Source organism: Cololabis saira, chromosome 11 (assembly GCF_033807715.1).
Source record: "Cololabis saira isolate AMF1-May2022 chromosome 11, fColSai1.1, whole genome shotgun sequence".
Lineage (NCBI taxonomy): Eukaryota > Metazoa > Chordata > Actinopteri > Beloniformes > Belonidae > Cololabis > Cololabis saira.
Genome location: NC_084597.1, coordinates 21,869,566 through 21,889,171, shown reverse-complemented (window position 1 = coordinate 21,889,171; position 19,606 = coordinate 21,869,566). Strand labels below are relative to the sequence as shown.

Genomic DNA, 19,606 nt, shown 5'->3' with positions numbered 1-19,606 from the left:
TTATTAATGCCATCCAGTTTTAGTCTGAACTCGGAGCGGAGCGACTTTAGCTCTTTTAGCACATCTGCTATGTCGACCATGCTACTAGCACCCGCTTGCTCGGACGAGGCCCATTTCTTGTTTTGAGCGGACGGTTTTCGAGCTCTGTTAAAAACGTCACATTCCTTAGTCGTGTCAGACATCGACATAGTTAACGCCCTCACTCCCACCCTTGATGAGGTGTCTCCGAGTAATGCAGTGATCAGGGGGAAGCTCATAATGTGGTCTTCCATTAAAAAGAAGGCCAAACAAAAACAAAAAACGATCTATTACACAAACTGAAAATTCTAGAAAACAAACATATGGAAACGAACGACCCACAAATCCTGGACCAGATAAACCTGACCAAAAAAAGCTTAAATAAAATATATGTTAGTTCAGAAGAGACAAAAGCTAAATTCATTAAACAAAGATATAACGATAACGGACCGAGAGCTAAGAAATTATTAGCCTGGAGGATAAAAAAGCAACAAGATGAAAGATCCATTTACAAAATCAAGGACCCACAATCTGGTAGAATGTGCCATAAACTGGAAGAAATACAACATTCCTTTGAAAATTATTATAAAGACTTGTACGCACAACCGGAGGATGCTGGATGTTCAAACATTACAGACTTTCTAAATTCATTGGATCTGCCATCCATTGGTACAGTACAGAATAAAATAATGACTGATGAAATAACAAAACAGGAATTGGATGATGCCATTTCGAGACTTAAGACAAACCAAATCCTGCGTGTGGACGGATACCCAGCGGAATGGTACAAAACGTTCAGGGAAATTCTATCACCAACATTACTGAAATGCTTTAACTCTATCCTTAAAGGGGAAGAAACGCCCACATCCTGGAGACAAGCAATCATTACAGTAATTCCAAAGATGGGTAAAGACAAATTTGAATGCAGCTCCTACTAGGGCTGAACGATATGGACAAAATTTCATATCTCGATATTCATGCCAGATATCTCGATATCAATACGATACGATATGACTACGGGTTCGGTGAAAACCAAGCATTTTTCAGAAAAATAAAAACATCAGAAATCAAAAGAGTGCAGTTTTATTGATTAGAACTCACTGCCAGTCATCAACATTAACATAAAGTCACTCAATAATAAATAATAATCAAAATATTTTACTGTAGCTCCGCTTTAACGATAAATAACCAATGCAGTTAGAGTTAGAGTTCAGTACATGTTATTGATTGGACGCTGCAGCTGAACGGACTGTCACAACATCACTGCAGTTTCATGACGGAGTGAAGACAGATTACAGATTAAACTCATGTTTCACTCCCATGTTTCATATTTGATTTATTTTCTGTTTCAACATTTAAATATCTAAAAATGTTAACTTTCAATCTGATCAACAAAAGAACCAGAAACAATTTTCTTAATTTATTACTGCGCATGTGCAATCCCCCCATTTGTCCAATCCTTGTTTTTCAGTATCCTCCAACGAATGGGAAATAGAGAAAAGAGTTTTCCACTCGCTGTTGGGTCCGTGTATCTTTTGGTCATTGGATTTTTCCGTCATGAGTGGGAATCAAAAAACAAAAAACGATTGGTTTATTTGATTTTCCTTTTAAAACAAAAAACAAATATTGAATTACACTGCATTTTTTCTTTTTCTGTGTTAATATGATTTAACAAAGATTCAAAATACGCTTTTATTTTCGTTTTCTATTTCATATAAGAAAAATGAAATCCCTAGTCAACAGGAAGGAAAAAACGAACCAAAAACAACCGTTTATTCATATTCGTGCACCGGAAGCTTGCATTTACAACCGAGTGAACTTAGTTCTGGATATTTAACAGGCATTCCTGTGACAATTCTCTCCAGGGGAAGTTTGATTTTAATATTTTATTGGTCGGGTTTACGTGACTCGGAAATGGCTCTGTATGCTGCAGTTCGGGTAACCATGGCAACCATAGCGGCGCTGAAACAACAGATTAAGGATTATTTTTTAAAGATTGATTAAGGACTTGTTCCACAGCGGTTTGACGCACAATGGCCCGGTTTCCCAGATCAGTTAAGTAGCTCTTATCAGCAAAAGACTTCTTTCAAACCATCTTAAGGAGCCTGTGAAAGAAGTCTTTCGCTGTTAAGAGCTACTTAACTGATCTGGGAAACCGGGCCAATGACATTTCCTGCACGTTGCAGCAGATGTGTCTCCTGCAATGCTCAGAAATGAGCGTCAGAAGATTCTGTGCTCGGCATGATCTGAGGAGAAAAAGGCTACGCAGAGCTGGAGAGCGCTTTGATTCAATCTATTTATGAGGTTTTTATTCAGATGTCCACAGTATATTGCAAATATACACACTGCATGCGACGCCAGCGAGAGTCAGCGTCAAAAACAGTTCCATTGCTTTATTTTTTATTGCACTGTCTATACTGGTTGCGAGCGACGCGGCGTCGTTTTGAGCTGGACTTTTGTCGCACGCCCTGATTCTATTTTCTTCCCGTCGCTCGCGTTGAAAGCCGGTTGAAAGTTGAAAAAAAAGTGTAAAGCGCTGTAGGAAACAGTCATTTCAATACAAGAACTTCAATAAAGTGGCAGCTGCTGGAGGGAGATCGCCAGGCTGGAAGGTTCTGATAAGATAATAAGATATAATAAGAATCTTATCTTAATCTTATTAGGGCTTAATTTGTCCCGGATCCTGCCGGATTGATCGTGTCCTCTGCTTTTTCCCCACATCCCAGTAATGATCTGACATGCTGACATGTTTGCACCGCACGCCGGTCACTCCAGCTGTTCGCTGTTTGATTGCGTAATCACACGCCGTTATTAATTGTTCGGTTTTTTCCCCACTTATTCCACCGAATAATAAGCTTGTTTTCTGTTTAGAAAGTACAAACGTAGGGAGATTACAAGTAATCACCCATCTTTTACTTGTCCCTTTACTCTTTTAGGAGTCGGCTAATGTTAGGAGTTTCTTTCAGGAGCGCACGGGCGGGTGAATAAAGGCTGATTTATGGTTCCGCGTAAAATCGACGGCTACAGCGTAGGGTACGCGGCGACGCGCACCGTTCGGTGACCGCGCCGCGTACCCTACGCTGTAAGGTCTGCGTTGGTGTAACGCGGAACCATAAATCAGCCTTCTAAAAGGCGAGTCTCAGCTGTCAATCAAAAGAACGTGGTAGAACGTGGGGCCGATAACGCGTTCAGAGCGGGTCTGATGCCACGCAGTGTGACGCGACAGTCGGACGCTCGCATGCAGTTAGGACAGGCTGTTAGGGGAGCCGTAGCTTTTGTTGACAGCTTTGTACTGAACACTGATCACCCCGATCACGTTTGCAGTGTACACGTTTAAAACCCATTAAGCATGTCGGAAGGCCGTTGTGGCTGAGTTTTGTCATTAAACGCCATAAAACTTCTGTCGGACTCAGCGTACTTCTCTGTCAGCAGCGCGTCATGCAAATATACAGGACCTAACAATAAACTCTCAAGCGGCTCTTAAAAGTACAGGAAAGCCGCAATACCGGCTATCTGTCTTCACTGGGGGTGCTTGCTGGAGAAGGTCGGGTTGGAAGAACCTGAGAGAGCTCCATCAGCCATACCATGAATTCCGGCGTCAGGTAAAGTTTGTGCTGCAGTGCAATGTATACATATAATGATAATCACGTGGATACCTCACGCGTGGGACTAAATTAATTCTTCCAACCCGACCTTCTCCAGCATGCACCCCCAGTGAAGACAGATAGCCGGTCATTCGGCCATGATGAATCAAAGCGCTCTCCAGCTCTGCGTCTTTTTCTCCTCAGATGATGCCGAGCACAGAATCTTCTGACGCTCATTTCTGAGCATTGCAGGAGACACATCTGCTGCAACGTGCAGGAAATGTCATTGTGCGTCAAACCGCTGTGGAACAAGTCCTTAATCAATCTTTAAAAAATAATCCTTAATCTGTTGTTTCAGCGCCGCTATGGTTGCCATGGTTACCCGAACTGCAGCATACAGAGCCATTTCCGAGTCACGTAAACCCGACCAATAAAATATTAAAATCAAACTTCCCCTGGAGAGAATTGTCACAGGAATGCCTGTTAAATATCCAGAACTAAGTTCACTCGGTTGTAAATGCAAGCTTCCGGTGCACGAATATGAATAAACGGTTGTTTTTGGTTCGTTTTTTCCTTCCTGTTGACTAGGGATTTCATTTTTCTTATATGAAATAGAAAACGAAAATAAAAGCGTATTTTGAATCTTTGTTAAATCATATTAACACAGAAAAAGAAAAAATGCAGTGTAATTCAATATTTGTTTTTTGTTTTAAAAGGAAAATCAAATAAACCAATCGTTTTTTGTTTTTTGATTCCCACTCATGACGGAAAAATCCAATGACCAAAAGATACACGGACCCTGTTTGGTCCGTGTATCTTTTGGTCATTGGATTTTTCCATCATGAGTGGGAATCAAAAAACAAAAAACGATTGGTTTATTTGATTTTCCTTTTAAAACAAAAAACAAATATAGAATTACACTGCATTTTTTCTTTTTCTGTGTTAATATGATTTAACAAAGATTCAAAATACGCTTTTATTTTCGTTTTCTATTTCATATAAGAAAAATGAAATTACTAGTCAACAGGAACGAAAAAACGAACCAAAAACAACCGTTTATTCATATTCAGTGCAGTGTTTGGCGGGTGTGCTTGTGAGAACTGGGGTCCCTGGAGGTCCTGGAGAGCCAATGTCCCCGTAGCGCGAGGTGTCCCCGGCGAGCTGCAGTGTTTGGCGGGCTGTCTGTGAGTGTCCTGTGGTCCCTGGAGGTCCTGGAGAGCACAAGTCCCCGTACCGGGAGCTGTCCCCGGTCCTGGCCGGGATCAGTGCAGTGTTTGGCCGGTGTGCTTGTGAGAACTGGGGTCCCTGGAGGTCCAGGAGGCAAAGGGAAAGCCCAAGTAGCCTACCCCCCGTACCGGGACGTGGTCCCGGTCTTGGCCGGGTGCAGTGCAGCGTTTGGCGGGCTGGGTGTGAGTGTCTGGGGTCTCTGGGTGCCTGGGTCCTGGTCCCGGGACTCGTGGGTCCCTGGGTCGGGTCCCGGGACTCGTGGGTCCCTGGGTCGGGTCCCGGGACTCGTGGGTCCCTGGGTCCTGGCCACTTTCGCCCGATTTTCAGACACTTTGGCCGGCTTTCGGCTTCCTTCGGGCCCGCCTCTGCGGCGCTGCTCCCCCACCGGGGGGGTTTGCAGCGCCTCCCTCTCGGTAGCGAGACCGAGTCGACCCGTCCGCCCCAGGTGTCCCCCCACGGAGCCCCGCCGCCGCCGGGCAGGCCGACCACCGACGTCGGCTGCCGCTCTGGCGGTGGTGTTAGTCCTCCGGGAAAAACAATGTTTCTCAAACCCTACCACGCCGCATACAGCTGAACCGGGGCCTGGATATGATGGTCACCCCCAGCCCGAGCGGACCCACCCGCCCGCCCAGAAAACGGTGCGTCGAGGCGGGGCGAGGTTCCGGCCGCTCCCGAGGTCTCCCCGCACGGGGCTCCCGAGACCCGAGTCCCGTTGCTGGTGGATCGGAGGTCGGCCTGCCCGGCGGCGGGGCTCTGTGGGGGGACACCTGGGGCGGACGGGTCGACTCGGTCTCGCTACCGAGAGGGAGGCGCTGCAAACCCCCCGGTGGGGGAGCAGCGCCGCAGAGGCGGGCCCGAAGGAAGCCGAAAGCCGGCCCAAGTGTCTGAAAATCGGGCGAAAGTGGCCAGGACCCAGGGACCCACGAGTCCCGGGACCCGACCCAGGGACCCACGAGTCCCGGGACCAGGACCCAGGGACCCACGAGTCCCGGGACCAGGACCCAGGGACCCACGAGTCCCGGGACCAGGACCCAGGGACCCACGAGTCCCGGGACCCGACCCAGGGACCCACGAGTCCCGGGACCAGGACCCAGAGACCCCAGACACTCACACCCATCCCGCCAAACGCTGCACTGCACCCGGCCAAGACTGGGACCACGTCCCGGTACGGGGGGTAGGCTACTTGGGCTTTCCCTTTGCCTCCTGGACCTCCAGGGACCCCAGTTCTCACAAGCACACCGGCCAAACACTGCACTGATCCCGGCCAGGACCGGGGACAGCTCCCGGTACGGGGACTTGTGCTCTCCAGGACCTCCAGGGACCCCAGGACACTCACAGACAGCCCGCCAAACACTGCAGCTCGCCGGGGACACCTCGCGCTACGGGGACATTGGCTCTCCAGGACCTCCAGGGACCCCAGTTCTCACAAGCACACCGCCAAACACTGCACTGAATATGAATAAACGGTTGTTTTTGGTTCGTTTTTTTCGTTCCTGTTGACTAGTAATTTCATTTTTCTTATATGAAATAGAAAACGAAAATAAAAGCGTAGGCCTATTTTGAATCTTTGTTAAATCATATTAACACAGAAAAAGAAAAAATGCAGTGTAATTCAATATTTGTTTTTTGTTTTAAAAGGAAAATCAAATAAACCAATCGTTTTTTGTTTTTTGATTCCCACTCATGATGGAAAAATCCAATGACCAAAAGATACACGGACCCTGTTTTAATTCCCAATTTCGATTTTCAAACACATCAATGAAATAGGATAACGGATAATGGATAACGATCCGTTTTACGTTTTTTATTATCAAAACAAAAGATTGGGGAACGGATTATTTTGGTTTATTTCTCTATTTTTATTTTGTAATTTCAAAACTAAAAACGGATGGCTGCGAAATACACGTCGCAATTTTCACCAAGCACGACTTGCACAACACCTCGCTCTGGTCGACATCATCCTTTCTAAATCCAAAATACCTCCAAATAATGGAGGATGATTTATGTTTTGGCACAGATTCTGCACTGCCACCGGCCGCATTATCCTCCGCACTCATGTCTCTTTTCTTCAATTTCGATTTCTCCGCTCATCTCCGCTCTCCTGTTTGTGTGGCTGTGTGCGTCTCAGTCTACGTCTCCCTCCCTCCCACCCTCCTATTTTTGTCATTGGTTGGCTTCAGCTGTCGATCAACAGCAAGCATGAAATAAGCTTTGTGGTTGGCTGGCCGTAGTGGTGCGTTCAAGGGCAATCTTAAAAGTAATGTTTATGGAGACTGCTCGAGCTGTACAACCAGGGCGAGCGGAAATATATCGTTTATATCGTTGCTTTTCCGTTATTAATGTCTTGAATGTTCATATCTCGATATAGATACGATAACGGTATACCGTTCAGCCCTAGCTCCTACAGACCAATCTCTATTCTGAATTTAGACTATAAACTGTTTGTTTCAATAATTGCAAAAAGATTGGAAAACATAATTCCAGATTTAATAGATGAAGATCAAACAGGATTTCTTGAAAATAGACAGACACATGATAATACAAGATGTGCCATACACCTAGTGGACCATATGTGTAAAAACAAGGATAAATCTATTGCTCTGAGCCTTGACGCTGAAAAGGCATTTGATTCTGTCATCTAGAAATACTTATATTTAACGCTGCAACGATTTGGTTTTAACAGTTCAGTAATCCTAATTTTTAAAAAAACTGTACAAATTACCCACTGCAAGAATAAAAATAAATGGCAGTTTATCTAACCATGTGCCACTTGGAAGAGGCTGCAGACAGGGATGCCCTCTAAGTCCAGCCCTATTCGCGCTATTCATTGAGCCACTCGCGCAGGCAATCAGAGAAGATCAATCAATCCATGGAACTAGGATTCAAGGCACTGAATACAAAACTTGCCTCTTTGCAGATGACATACTGGTCACTCTCTCCCAGCCAGATTTGAGCCTTCCCAAATTAATGTCCTGTATGAAAACCTTTGGTCATATCTCTGGGTATAAACTAAATACACACAAAACGCAGATCCTCTCCTACAATTACAGACCTGCACCGCAAATCTACACCCTTTATAACTTCAAATGGGATAATGACACCATTAAATATCTGGGAATTAAAATTCCAAAGGAGTTATCCACCATTTATGCTACAAATTACCTGACAATTACTAAAGATATTAAAGCAGATTTAAACAGATGGACCTTGTTACCATTAGACCTGCATAACAGGATAGACATCATTAAGATGAACATCCTACCCAGTTTACTTTTTCTCAATACCCATAGAAATACCACTTAAAGGGAAAGTTCAGTTTTTTACAACCCGGACCTTATTTCTGGCATTTTTTATGGTTGTATACTCACCCAGAAGTGTTTGGTGTCATTTGGAGTCCTTCGGAAGATATTAGGAGTTTTTTGCGAGCCTCTTCTCCGTATAACGGTAGCGCCTGGGGCACAGAGGGACACAGACGATGCAGCGTCTAAATAACACATGATTGCCGCGAAACTCTTCATTTCTTTTATGAACCACTAGATCTGCTTCCAGGACCTGTTGTAACATTGTGGCGCTGTCTGTGTAATAAATAAAATAAATAAATCCGTTTGTAAACAAGACCTCTGAACTCATGACGCCATCTCTGTGTGCGCGTCCCAGACACAGCTCCGTGTACAGCTGGAGTTCGCTACTGTTAGTTTACTGATAGTTATTTGAAACATGTCTGAATATTTGTCAAATTCTGAGGTTGTGGACGACGACTTTGAATATGATGGACGTCCTTACCGTTTTGAGCCGGAGTATACGGCTGAAGAGCTCACTGAACGGAGGACAGAGTGCGCGCACTCGCGATGACGTCATGAGTTCAGAGGTCTTGTTTACAAACAGATTTATTTATTTTATTTATTACACAGACAGCGCCACAATGTTACAACAGGTCCTGGAAGTAGATCTAGTGATTCATAAAAGAAATGAAGAGTTTCGCGGCAATCATGTGTTATTTAGACGCTGCAACGTCTGTGTCCCTCTGTGCCCCAGGCGCTACCGTTATAAGGAGAAGAGGCTCGCAAAAAACTCCTAATATCTTCCGAAGGACTCCAAATGACACCAAACACCTCTGGGTGAGTATACAACCATAAAACATGCCAGAAATAAGGTCCAGGTTGTAAAAAACCGAACTTTCCCTTTAAACAATTTATTGAGTGGAAAAGAATGTTCTCTGTTTTCATATGGAGAGGCCTAAAACCCAGGGTTAGATATAACATGTTGCAACTAACTAAAGAAGAAGGGGGACTGTCTTTGCCAAACATGGAGAACCACTACAAAGCGGCACAATTGAGATATCTGATTTATTGGTGTGATCCAAATTACAGCGCTAAATGGAAGGACCTAGACTTATCCCAACTGGAGATCCCCCTCCAGACATTGCTTCGAGACAGAACTCAATACCTACAACAAAAAGGAAAATTAAACTGTTGGACAAAAACGCCCATAAACATATGTTTTGGGGAATGTTGCGAACTTAAATTGGAAAAACAAATCAAACTATTAAGATGGGTGACACATGATAAAGACATTAAACCTGCTCAGATGGATGGGAGATACAAACACTGGTTCCTTCAAGGAATTACTACATACTGCCTCATCTCTGTTAAAGGAGTATTTGACAGTTTCCAAAAACTAAAAGATACATATAATTTAGAAAAACATGACTTCTACAGGTACCTTCAGGTTAGAGCCCATTATAACAGTAATATAAAAACAACAGAAGAGTGTAACACAGATCTAATAAATATTTTGATCAACTCATATAAATCGAAGTCCATCAGAAAAATGATTGCTAGACTATACGCATGTTTACAGTCTCAAAATGGGAACTTTACACTTTATATTAAACATAAATGGGAGAAGGAAGCTAAAATAAAAATACCAGACGAGGATTGGTCAAACATTTGTAAAACCCAATTGAGCACCTCGAGTTCGGGTCTATGGAGGGAATTTGCATGGAAAAATATGGTAAGATTTTTCACCACTCCAAAAATGAAACATCTTCCTTTCCTTTGCTGTTGATTACAGAGTGGCTCACTGACCTGACGTTACAATATGTGCACTTTTGTTATTTTTCTTTCTTTTATTTTGCTTTGCTTTTAATTTTATGTCATTGTTACATTTTAGTTGTAATGTCAAAAATATAAAAATCTTTAAAAATAAAGAGGTTTAATTATATGCCTCAGACATACAGACTAATATCAGATGTTACACTGATCGTTGCAGTGGGAACAATCTTCAACTTCTTTGTGTGGCACGAAAGAAGACAAAAATTATATGTTGGTACAAAGGCCAGGGAAGTACTTCCTGCACTGTTTTGTGTATTTTGGGCTAAGATGAGCTTGTCTCAAATATGAGAGTCTCGCTGGGCCATCCAGTGCAGGAAAAGAGAGTTTTCTTGCTTTTCAGGATAAAAATAGCAGAGCCTCCAGGCTTCTGGCTTTATTTTTACCATCTCAGCCATTATTAGCATCTCAGCAGGGGCATGCAGTTTTAAAAGTAGGATTGAGTGTGTGTCTCAAACATTCTAGTGGGTATTCCTATATATACATATATTACTTTACAAGCATTAAAGGTAAACTGCGGACATGTTTCCTAATGAGGGTGGGTTTGGGTGAATTATGATGCACTTATTAGCAAAAAATAAATGGATTCCCCAGTGTCTGGCTGGCTAGTCATGACTCAGAGGTAGTCAGGCTGAAAATCCTCTGATTCCAATCACCAGGAGAGCAGTCGGTACATCCCTGTTTTCTATCGTTAACTGGATCATGCTCCCCCAGTGTGGGCACTCAGGTTGGCTTAATACTCGATTTTTGATCCGAGGAAACCCAGCCGTTGTCATGATGAAGATTTTAATTTTTTCAGTAATTGAGAATCTGTTGTGCAACAAAAAATGTTTGTGAATCGTTTGGCAGTAACTTAGCAAAGTAAGCTTTTCTGGAGCTGAGAGAACAAGATTATTATTGTTTGAATCCAGACTCTGATGCCTCAGACCACAGATTTGATGTTGGCAGACGCAGACCAACCCTCCGTCACATCCAAGGGCGTAGGTTTGCATAGGGACGGTAGGGACATAACACTACCAACTTTTCAGGGGCCTCAAATTGTCCCCACCAACTTTTAAGCAACCTTATTTGCATTATATAATGAGTTCAGATATATAGGTAATTTAGATTGTCTTCCCAATTTTCATTATGTTCAGACTTACATTTACCCCTTTTCACTTGCTGAATTTGCCGGTACATTTTTTTTCCCCTCAAACGCACGTTTGATTGGCTTATGTTCAAAAATTGCAATTTAAATTGCTAATATAATCCTGGAATATTCTGGAAGTTTTCAAAATGTTTCTTTAGTAGTTTTTGAAAACAAAGGTTTGAATCGAACCGTGTATCAGGTGAACCAATACACATGAAAGTTAGTATAAGTCAATACAGATTTATTTTGCATTGATCATTTAGCCTATCAATTAATTAGGTTCATATTCGTGACAAATGTAGCCCTGACCCCCGTTCACCCAATCTGTTTGGTCTTATTAATGTCCCGTCCCCAGCAAAAAGTGTACATGCAGGTTATGCCGTTATATCGTCCCTACCAATGTTGAGACCAAACCTATGCCCTTGGTCACATCACTCAAGTTTTCTGAAGAGTGAAACTGTTTGAAGTCCAAAACAGTTTCCTGAACCAGGCAAACCTGTAACCTGTAAATATATTAACTTCTGCTGTAAAGTTTGACATCGTATCATGGAGGGAAGTGGAGATTGACGCCCTGTTGGTGCCAGCTCCTGGTGGTCATTTTAGGAAATGCATTTTTCCTAATTTCCTTGTGGAACTTGACTTGAAAAAGCAGGTGTCACCCCTCAATGCCCCTCTGCCAGTAGAGAACATTGATAGGTGCCATCAATGTCCTCTACTGACAGAGTTTACCTGAGTTACCTGCCAGTGCTGACATGTGATGTCCTCATCTTCATCATCCTCATCTCAGCTGTTGCTAGGCTACAAACCCGACACTCCAGAGTTTTCATGCTGATCTTCAGTAACACCAGTCCCTCTACAACTTACAGTTTGTCACATGACTTCCTCTATCTAACTATAAGTAGTTGGATTCAGCTGAAAGATGCTGCATTTAGAACTTGAGATCAGTTCCCCCGCTGAGACCAGCGGGTCGTCAGATCCATGCTAATGAGCAGCATCTCTCGCAGCAGCCAGAGATTGGGGGGCAACCTGCCATCAAAAGAGCCGAGTAATCAATGGCACCAGGGAGCTTTGATGTTCTCTGATGTTTTGTCTGACTTCAATGTTAAAAAAAATCAAAAACCTCTCCATAAGAAAAAAATCACAAAGTGGTCCTCTTCAGACAAAGATCAAACAAAGAGTATCTGAGTCAGGAGGCTTCTTGGTTTTATTCTCTGGACAGCAGCTCTGCAACACAGACCGCTGTTGTCTCTTCTCTACACGAGTCCCTCAAAGCCAAAGTATACTTCTAAGCTAAATAAACTGCCACATCAGTTTAAAATCAGGGCTATATATGTGTACTGTGTGGGTATCAATAGAGGTTTTTATATTGGATTGCACTAATATCGCTGGATGAAGAACGCATTGGCAAACCATGTGTGGTCACTGAGTCTGGATGAAAGCTGGAAATATGGAATCCTTGCCCCTGAAAAGGTAACAAGGTAGGGATGGGCGGTATGGACTAAAAAATGTATCACGATAATTTCTGGCATTTATCCCGATAACGATAAAAATGATGATAAAAAAAAAAAATACCAATTCAACTCCACTTTTTTAACTATAAATCTATTAGATCCGCCATATTTGTTAAACAAAAGACTCATCAACCTGAATTTTTCTCTTTCTTTCTTTCTTTCTTTCTTTCTGGCTCCTTTCTTTCTTTCTTTCAGGCTCCTTTCTTTCTTTCTTTCTTTCAGGCTCCTTTCTTTCTTTCTTTCTTTCTTTCTTTCTTTCTTTCTTTCTTTCTTTCTTTCTTTCTTTCTTTCTTTCTTTCTTTCTTTCTTTCTTTCTTTCTTTCTTTCTTTCTTTCTTTCTTTCTTTCTTTCTTTCTTTCTTTCTTTCTTTCTTTCTTTCTTTCTTTCTTTCTTTCTTTCTTAAATCTGGCTTTACACAAAAACGTCATCAACGGGAATTTATAGTTTTTACCGCGAGATGACAAATTCTTACCGTGGGGAATTTTTTTGGCGGTTTATCGTGAACGGTAAAATATCGCCCATTCCTATAACAAGGACACAGGTTTCATCAGAAACCTGAGCAACGTTTTCAACGCCGGTGTCTTTGTACCACCACCCAATAAAGTCAGTCTTCTGATTTTATCCTTATTAAAAATAAGAACCACTTCTGGACTATTTCAGCCCATTTGTTCCTTCAGGTTTAAACAAACACAGTTTATTATCGTGCACTACTCTGGAGAACTTGATCATCGCACCACCGGGATCTGAACTGTAGTGGTCAAATATGGATCTACAAAAGAAAAGCGAAAGCATTTGGAAACGTTGATGAATTTTAACCAGTTTGCCACATTATTTGCTTCTACGGGTCACCACATCTGCTTCATCATAAGTGTCATTATTGGATAACACAGAAGCGACTTAGAGCAGCACATAGGCTATAACACTGTAACCGTCAGCACGGTGGGTGGAGCTTCTGACATGCTTTTATCATACCCTCAAACAATCAAGCGCCTTGGTCCTCACTACACAAACAGACCACCCATGACTTCATCGGCTAGCACGCGTCGTGTAGCTGTAGTTTGATTGGCTGACGCTTGCAGTGAAGGTTTAAGTTGAAAATTCCCCACCTATTGTCAGAGGCAATGATGCCACTACAACACGTGGAAACTTCACCACGTTCAAAGTCAACAGACGGCGATACTCAAGACGCTTCCAGTGTGCACGTTTGAGCCGGCGGTTAAACCTCGCTTATGCTCCGTTATTGTGTGTTTATATTGTATCTGTTTCAAACACTGAGCATGAACAGCCATTAAAGCAGCTCAAATTACTTTTTGCAGTTTTTAGCTCAGGTTCTTTCTGTTCAAGATTTACTCTCACTCCATCTCTGGCTCCCCAAAAGAAGAAAACTTTGAACATTCGCTGTAATCTTCTGCCTGACCTCCAGGGACCAGAAAATGGTTTTAAAGACAGCTCTACTTCACAACGTCAGTCACAATCATCACAACCAGACCCCATTTGCCACGGTATCGACCCAGGTCCAGCTCACGGAGCTTCAATGGTTGAATAACGGAGAGCTGGATGGAATTACTGCAGTGTTTGCTTTGGATGCACTCGTCTGTCCTCAAAGACCTCGAACAGCGTTCACGTCGGAGCATTTTCAACAAACGCCAATGCTCTAACTTCTGGGCTGAAGCTAATGCAGAAAAAGTTGCAGTTCCTCCACTGACCACCAGGGTCCGGATGCAGACTCCCGGGTTCCTCTACTGACCACTAGGATCTGGATCCAACAAATAATTTTCATGTTAATCTTTACAGCAGAAATAAACATATTTTAAGTCTGGTTTTGTCTCCATAGTTGTGTACCGGGGTGATTTTTTATGTACCTTATGAGCTAAATTCATACAAAGCGACACATTCATGTATAATTAGGAGTGTAGCCTTCTGACTGGCAGCTGGTACAGCCAATGACTAGCTGTCCTCACCGTGGGAACTGACATTAGAGACAGTTGTAAATCCCAAAGGCAACGGTATTGATCCAGACCTGTGAAAAGGGTTATTATTTTGGCTTTGAGGTGTTTCCTTTTTTCCTCATTTCAATTAAATACATGAGTGAAATATGTCACTTTTCAAAACTTCTTTCAGTTTTTGTTAAGAAATAAAAAAATTTTTCATTTTATTCACTTCCACAGAAGTATTGATGATTTATTTCAAAAAGTGGGGTAATGAGATCAGACAACAAAACAGGCTGGTTTGAACTTTTCTAGTCTTTTATTTGCCACGTCCCATGTGGACAACACCGAACTAAGAATTTGAAGAACCGCAGACTTTTCACTCACTCGTTCAGCGGCTGAAACAAGGTTCCTCTGTGACAGCCCGGTGAAGATGCTCTTCTGTAATAAAAGCCGACACGACTCTTGCTCGTCACCCATGTGAGTGGGCCTTGAAGGCGACTGCTCCGTCCCGGGCTCGACTGTCAAAGGCTGAATTCGCATCAGTGAGGCGTAAAGTTTAAGTACAGCGCAGGCGGCTGAGTGGGCTGACAGCCCCCCCATGATTCTAATGCCAGGCTGTCACTGCAGGGGTGGGGGGTGTGGGGGGATTAACAGGAATGTCCTCTTTCACTGTTCTCAGCTGGCGGTCGGTGTTTGTGTGCACGGGAGAGAAGCTCTCACGCAGTTGTCTAACGTCTCCGGATCACCAACTGCCTAAGAACACCTGGACACGCCCAAATGTTCTTTGAATCTACTTTTCCTCATTTTCCTTATACACAAATCGGTGGAACCAACAAACTGCCTTTACAGTTGCCAATCAATGGACTTCATCTTCACCATTTACACGCTGCTTAACTCCAGCATCCCCTGATATAGATATGTCCAGGCAAAACATCAGCCTTGGGTCTGTAATTGTCAGTCGGGTTGCAGTCCAGATATCGGGAGAATGTGGGATATGTGATGTCATAGTTATTAATTGCAATGTCGATATGTGATATGTGGTGTGATGTATGGCTAAATTTGAAGTCGGCTTTGGAGCGTTGTGGTATTCTCCGGGGGGAGCTGGAGGAGGCGGCAGCTTAGGCTGCTGTCCCCGTGAACTAGGATAAGAGGAAATAAATAACAGAAATAATTTAAAAGAAAAAATTTGGAGGCTGCCGAATCCAACCAAATCCGAATCCATTGGCAACCATTTTCCCCTGTTCCCCAAAAAATTCTGCTGTCATATTTAAAAACTAAAAGTGAAACTAAAACATTACAGAAACAACGTTGGCAGGCCAAGTGATCGCAGGTCCCAGCCACTACCAGGGTCAGACCGAAACCAACCGCCATCGTCCCAGCAGACTTCCACCTGGAAGGATCGTGAAATGGTCCGCCATGTCTCCCAGCTCCTTCAGCAGATCTTTGCTGGAGAAGCTGTGGACCTGCCCGAAAAACATTTACAGCAGCATCTCCCGTTTCAAACGTTTCAGTGGCGACATCAGAAAAGGCCGTTGCATTAGCACCAGCTGCCTGCTCTCAGCTAGGCTTCATCCCTCCAGACCCCCCTACAACCAATCAGGGCGCTCTGGTGAAACTGACAACATGACACATTCTCTTCAAACTCTCTTAGATCTTAATTCACAGCTCAGGGAGGTCAGAACAGCGCTAAATAACAATAAAGGTGATGACGGTCAGTCATTGGCTGATCCGCCAATCAAAATCCCCTAAATATTCATAAATGTGTTGGCTTGTATACAGGGGTGCAGATCCGATGTCAGGATTGGGGGGGACACCAAAAATTTTTTATTTTTTGCCAATATGCAACTCATACCATGCCATAAATTGGTAAAGGCTCGCCAAAAAATACTGCACAGGGAATCATTTATCGTGCTTACCTTTCCTGTTTATTTGTCCTAAACAGCCAACAGTTTGTGTCACTCCTTAACTGTTATATTCGTAAATCATAATTTTAAGGGTTTTTGGCATGTAGTGTCTACTCATCTCAAATTCTTCTCAACATCTTCCTTTTATCCTATGGGACTACTTTATGCATGATCAATTGATATATGGATGAAATATGGAGCCCTAAACAAGTACAAGTACGGGCAGGTACGAATATAAACAGAATGTTGACAAAAAGTCATTGTCGAGCCCGTCAAAAATTTTAAAAATATCAATACAGACTAAAAAAAGAAATGTATGGAGTAGCAATCCTTTCATTCTGTACACCTCAAAACGCACCGTGGATGTATTATTTTTTTAGAAATATATTTTTAATAAATATTCTACATATTCAACCTTTAAGTCTGAAAATACATTTGTTCAATTTTGAATAATTTAGGGTATTTTTATTGGGGGGGACAATTCATGTTTTTCAGAAATTGGGGGGGACATGTCCCCCCCGTCCCCCCCGGGATCTGCACCCATGCTTGTATAGTTTTATTGATGTGGTACATAAAGATTCCCCTGTACAGTAGTACTGGATGTGAAATCTAATATAACTGGCTCTCAGTAGCCCCAGTTCTACCAGTGGCAGCCCTGGTTTCGATCATCGGTTATTGACCTCGATTATCAGATAATGAGCAGCAGTACAGTTCATATTGTTGCCTTTCTGAAAGTTATAGGTAGCCTATACCCAGTACTCGAATTGAGGGGGGATGAGGGGGGATGGCATCCCCCCTGAAATAAAAACGGTCCAAATCATCCCCCCTGTAAAACTGCTATCCCCCCTTTCCATCCCTTATGTCATTTCATCAATGAATGTGGTTTTACTGCTATTTCAACATTTAGAGTCATCACCAGAAAAATAACTTATTTGGCAATTTTCACCCGTTTCAAGTAAATTTTCACTTGAAATAAGTAGAAAAATCTGCCAGTGGGACAAGATTTATCTTCTCATTACAAGCAAAAGAATCTTGTTCCACTGGCAGATTTTTCTACTTATTTTAAGTGAAAATCTACTTGAAACAGGTGAAAATTGTTTTTTCCAGTGATGAGTCTTGTTTTAAGTGTAATGAGATTTTTTTTTACTAAAATGAGACATTTTAACTAGAAATAAGACAAATATTCTTGTTAAGATTTTGAGTTTTTGCAGTGATCCATTTTACTTATCCTGTGAAGGACAGAGGCTTATTGATAAGTTCAGAAAACTGTTTTTTATTTTTGTGTTTTAATGTATTAGATGTAAGCCCAGTGGATATTTAAGTGCTATTATTTGTAATATAATATATTATTTGTAATCTGCACAAATGATCTGTCCCCATATGACAAAATCCACCATCCCCCCTGATTTTTTTTTACAACTCGAGTACTGCCTATACCAGAGCTGATTACCCGGGAATGCCCTCTTCCCTGCGTGACGGGGACGCACCTGTTGTTTCTCCACTGGCTCCTTACTGATGGCGGACACTTTGGGCGCCGGCGCGCGCTCGCACGTGCACCCCTCTATCAGGTAGATCCCGGACGGCCTCGTGCTCTGCTCGTTCTCGAAGTAGAAGAGCACGTTCTGGTAGAGGGCGAAGTACTTGTCGGTCCAGCGGCTGTTCTCGGTGGTCTTCTTGCTGAGGAAGCCGCGCTTCGTGCCCTCTTTACGCGCCACCACCGACAGATGCAGCGCGTGGCCTTCATTGTACCGCACGCTCTTCTGCATTTTATTCCCACTCCCGATTTAAAAAATAACCTTCAAACAGACAGCATCGTTGCTGCAATCCAGTATTTCCAGAGGCTGCGGGTATCTCCGTGTGCTGGGGACGTAATCCAGGCTTACCATGATATAAAAAGTTGGAGCGTCCGCTGCGCAGCGCGCATCCCCCCCTGCAGCCTTACGAGCGCGTCAGGCACAGCTGAGCCTACACACACACTTCAGCACGTTTGCATGCTGCAAACTCAAGCGAGGAGTTTGTTTCCTCTCCGTGCAGGGACGAATACAAAATCATTTGGTTGAAAAAAATAAAAAGATAAAACACGCAGTGTCCAGATACAAAAATAGACGTCCAGGAACAGACGGTGGAGACGGAATCACGGCGGAGATCAGCGCTAATCGGCTTTGACACCAATTTAAAGAGACAGGTCTCCGCGCACGCGCCCGAGCAGGTGCACGGGAGCGCGTGAGTGAACGATACAGTTTACAGCAGGGGTATTCAACTAGATTCGGCCGGGGGCCACATCTGCAAAAGGACTGTATGGAGAGGGCCGCACAATTTGAAAATTTGGGGGTTTTCAAAAGGTATTTTGCACTCAAAGACGAAGACTTATGTATACAGTATATAATACATTTGTATTACATTTGAATATATCTAGTTTACATATGAATTATGTATTAATTGTCTCCAGATATAGTCATTGTGAATGTTAAATATAATATTCAAATAAATATTTTAAATGCAAGTTCATTTTGAAACCATGCATTGTGCAAACTTTATGAAGTTGATATTGACCTATGGCCGCATGTGGCCCGCCAATTGAATATCCCTGGTTTACAGGGACAAGCAATGATTAGAGGCCCCTGATGTGTGAGGAAAAGAGGAAATGAAACCCTTTAACCAACCAACCTGCAAAAGTCCTTAAAAGGATTGGCATGTTATAAAGATTATTGTAAGACACAGTCAATTATAAAAGGCCTCTCCAGCGTTTGAAGCGGGTTGAGTCGATTCCGTCCTTCTTTTTGTAAGTATTGAAGGTGCTTTAAGGTGGTTTTCACACCTTCACTTGGTCTGAGTTTGCTTTGCACTGCACTTTGTCACAGGAAGGGAACCTCTCTACAAATCTGACAGCCTGGTGGAAATCACTGGATCATCAACATCAGCTTCTAAGTACACCGCAATTTGGCACAACCCTGATGGCAACACTCCCATTCACTTTCCCACATTGGCAAGACAAAGGAATCACTCACCTTCATCACCTTTTTTAAAATAACCATTTTATACATTTTAACACAGTAACCCAGAGGTACGGGGTTGGGAGAAATCAGCTCTTCCAATATCAACAACATAATCGATTATCAAATCTAAGATTACATAACCAACAACTCCCAAATCAAGAAACTCGAAGACTCAAAAAAAATAATCTCAAAACT

At 42.9% G+C, this 19,606-nt stretch overlaps 1 protein-coding gene across 4 annotated transcripts in view; it reads right to left on the bottom strand.

Moving 5' to 3' along the window:
- rasgrf2a (Ras protein-specific guanine nucleotide-releasing factor 2a) overlaps positions 1-18,421 on the bottom strand; it is a 69,113-nt gene extending 50,692 nt beyond the window's left edge. For 2 of the 4 annotated variants that reach the window (XM_061733993.1, XM_061733995.1), the window contains exon 1: positions 17,903-18,421. In XM_061733993.1, coding sequence (XP_061589977.1) covers positions 17,903-18,181 — 279 coding nt within the window. In that variant the 5' untranslated portion in view covers positions 18,182-18,421. The remainder of the gene's footprint in view (positions 1-17,902) is intronic. The other 2 variants (XM_061733994.1, XM_061733996.1) reach the window with 1 other exon arrangement.
- Positions 18,422-19,606: the final 1,185 nt, after the last annotated feature.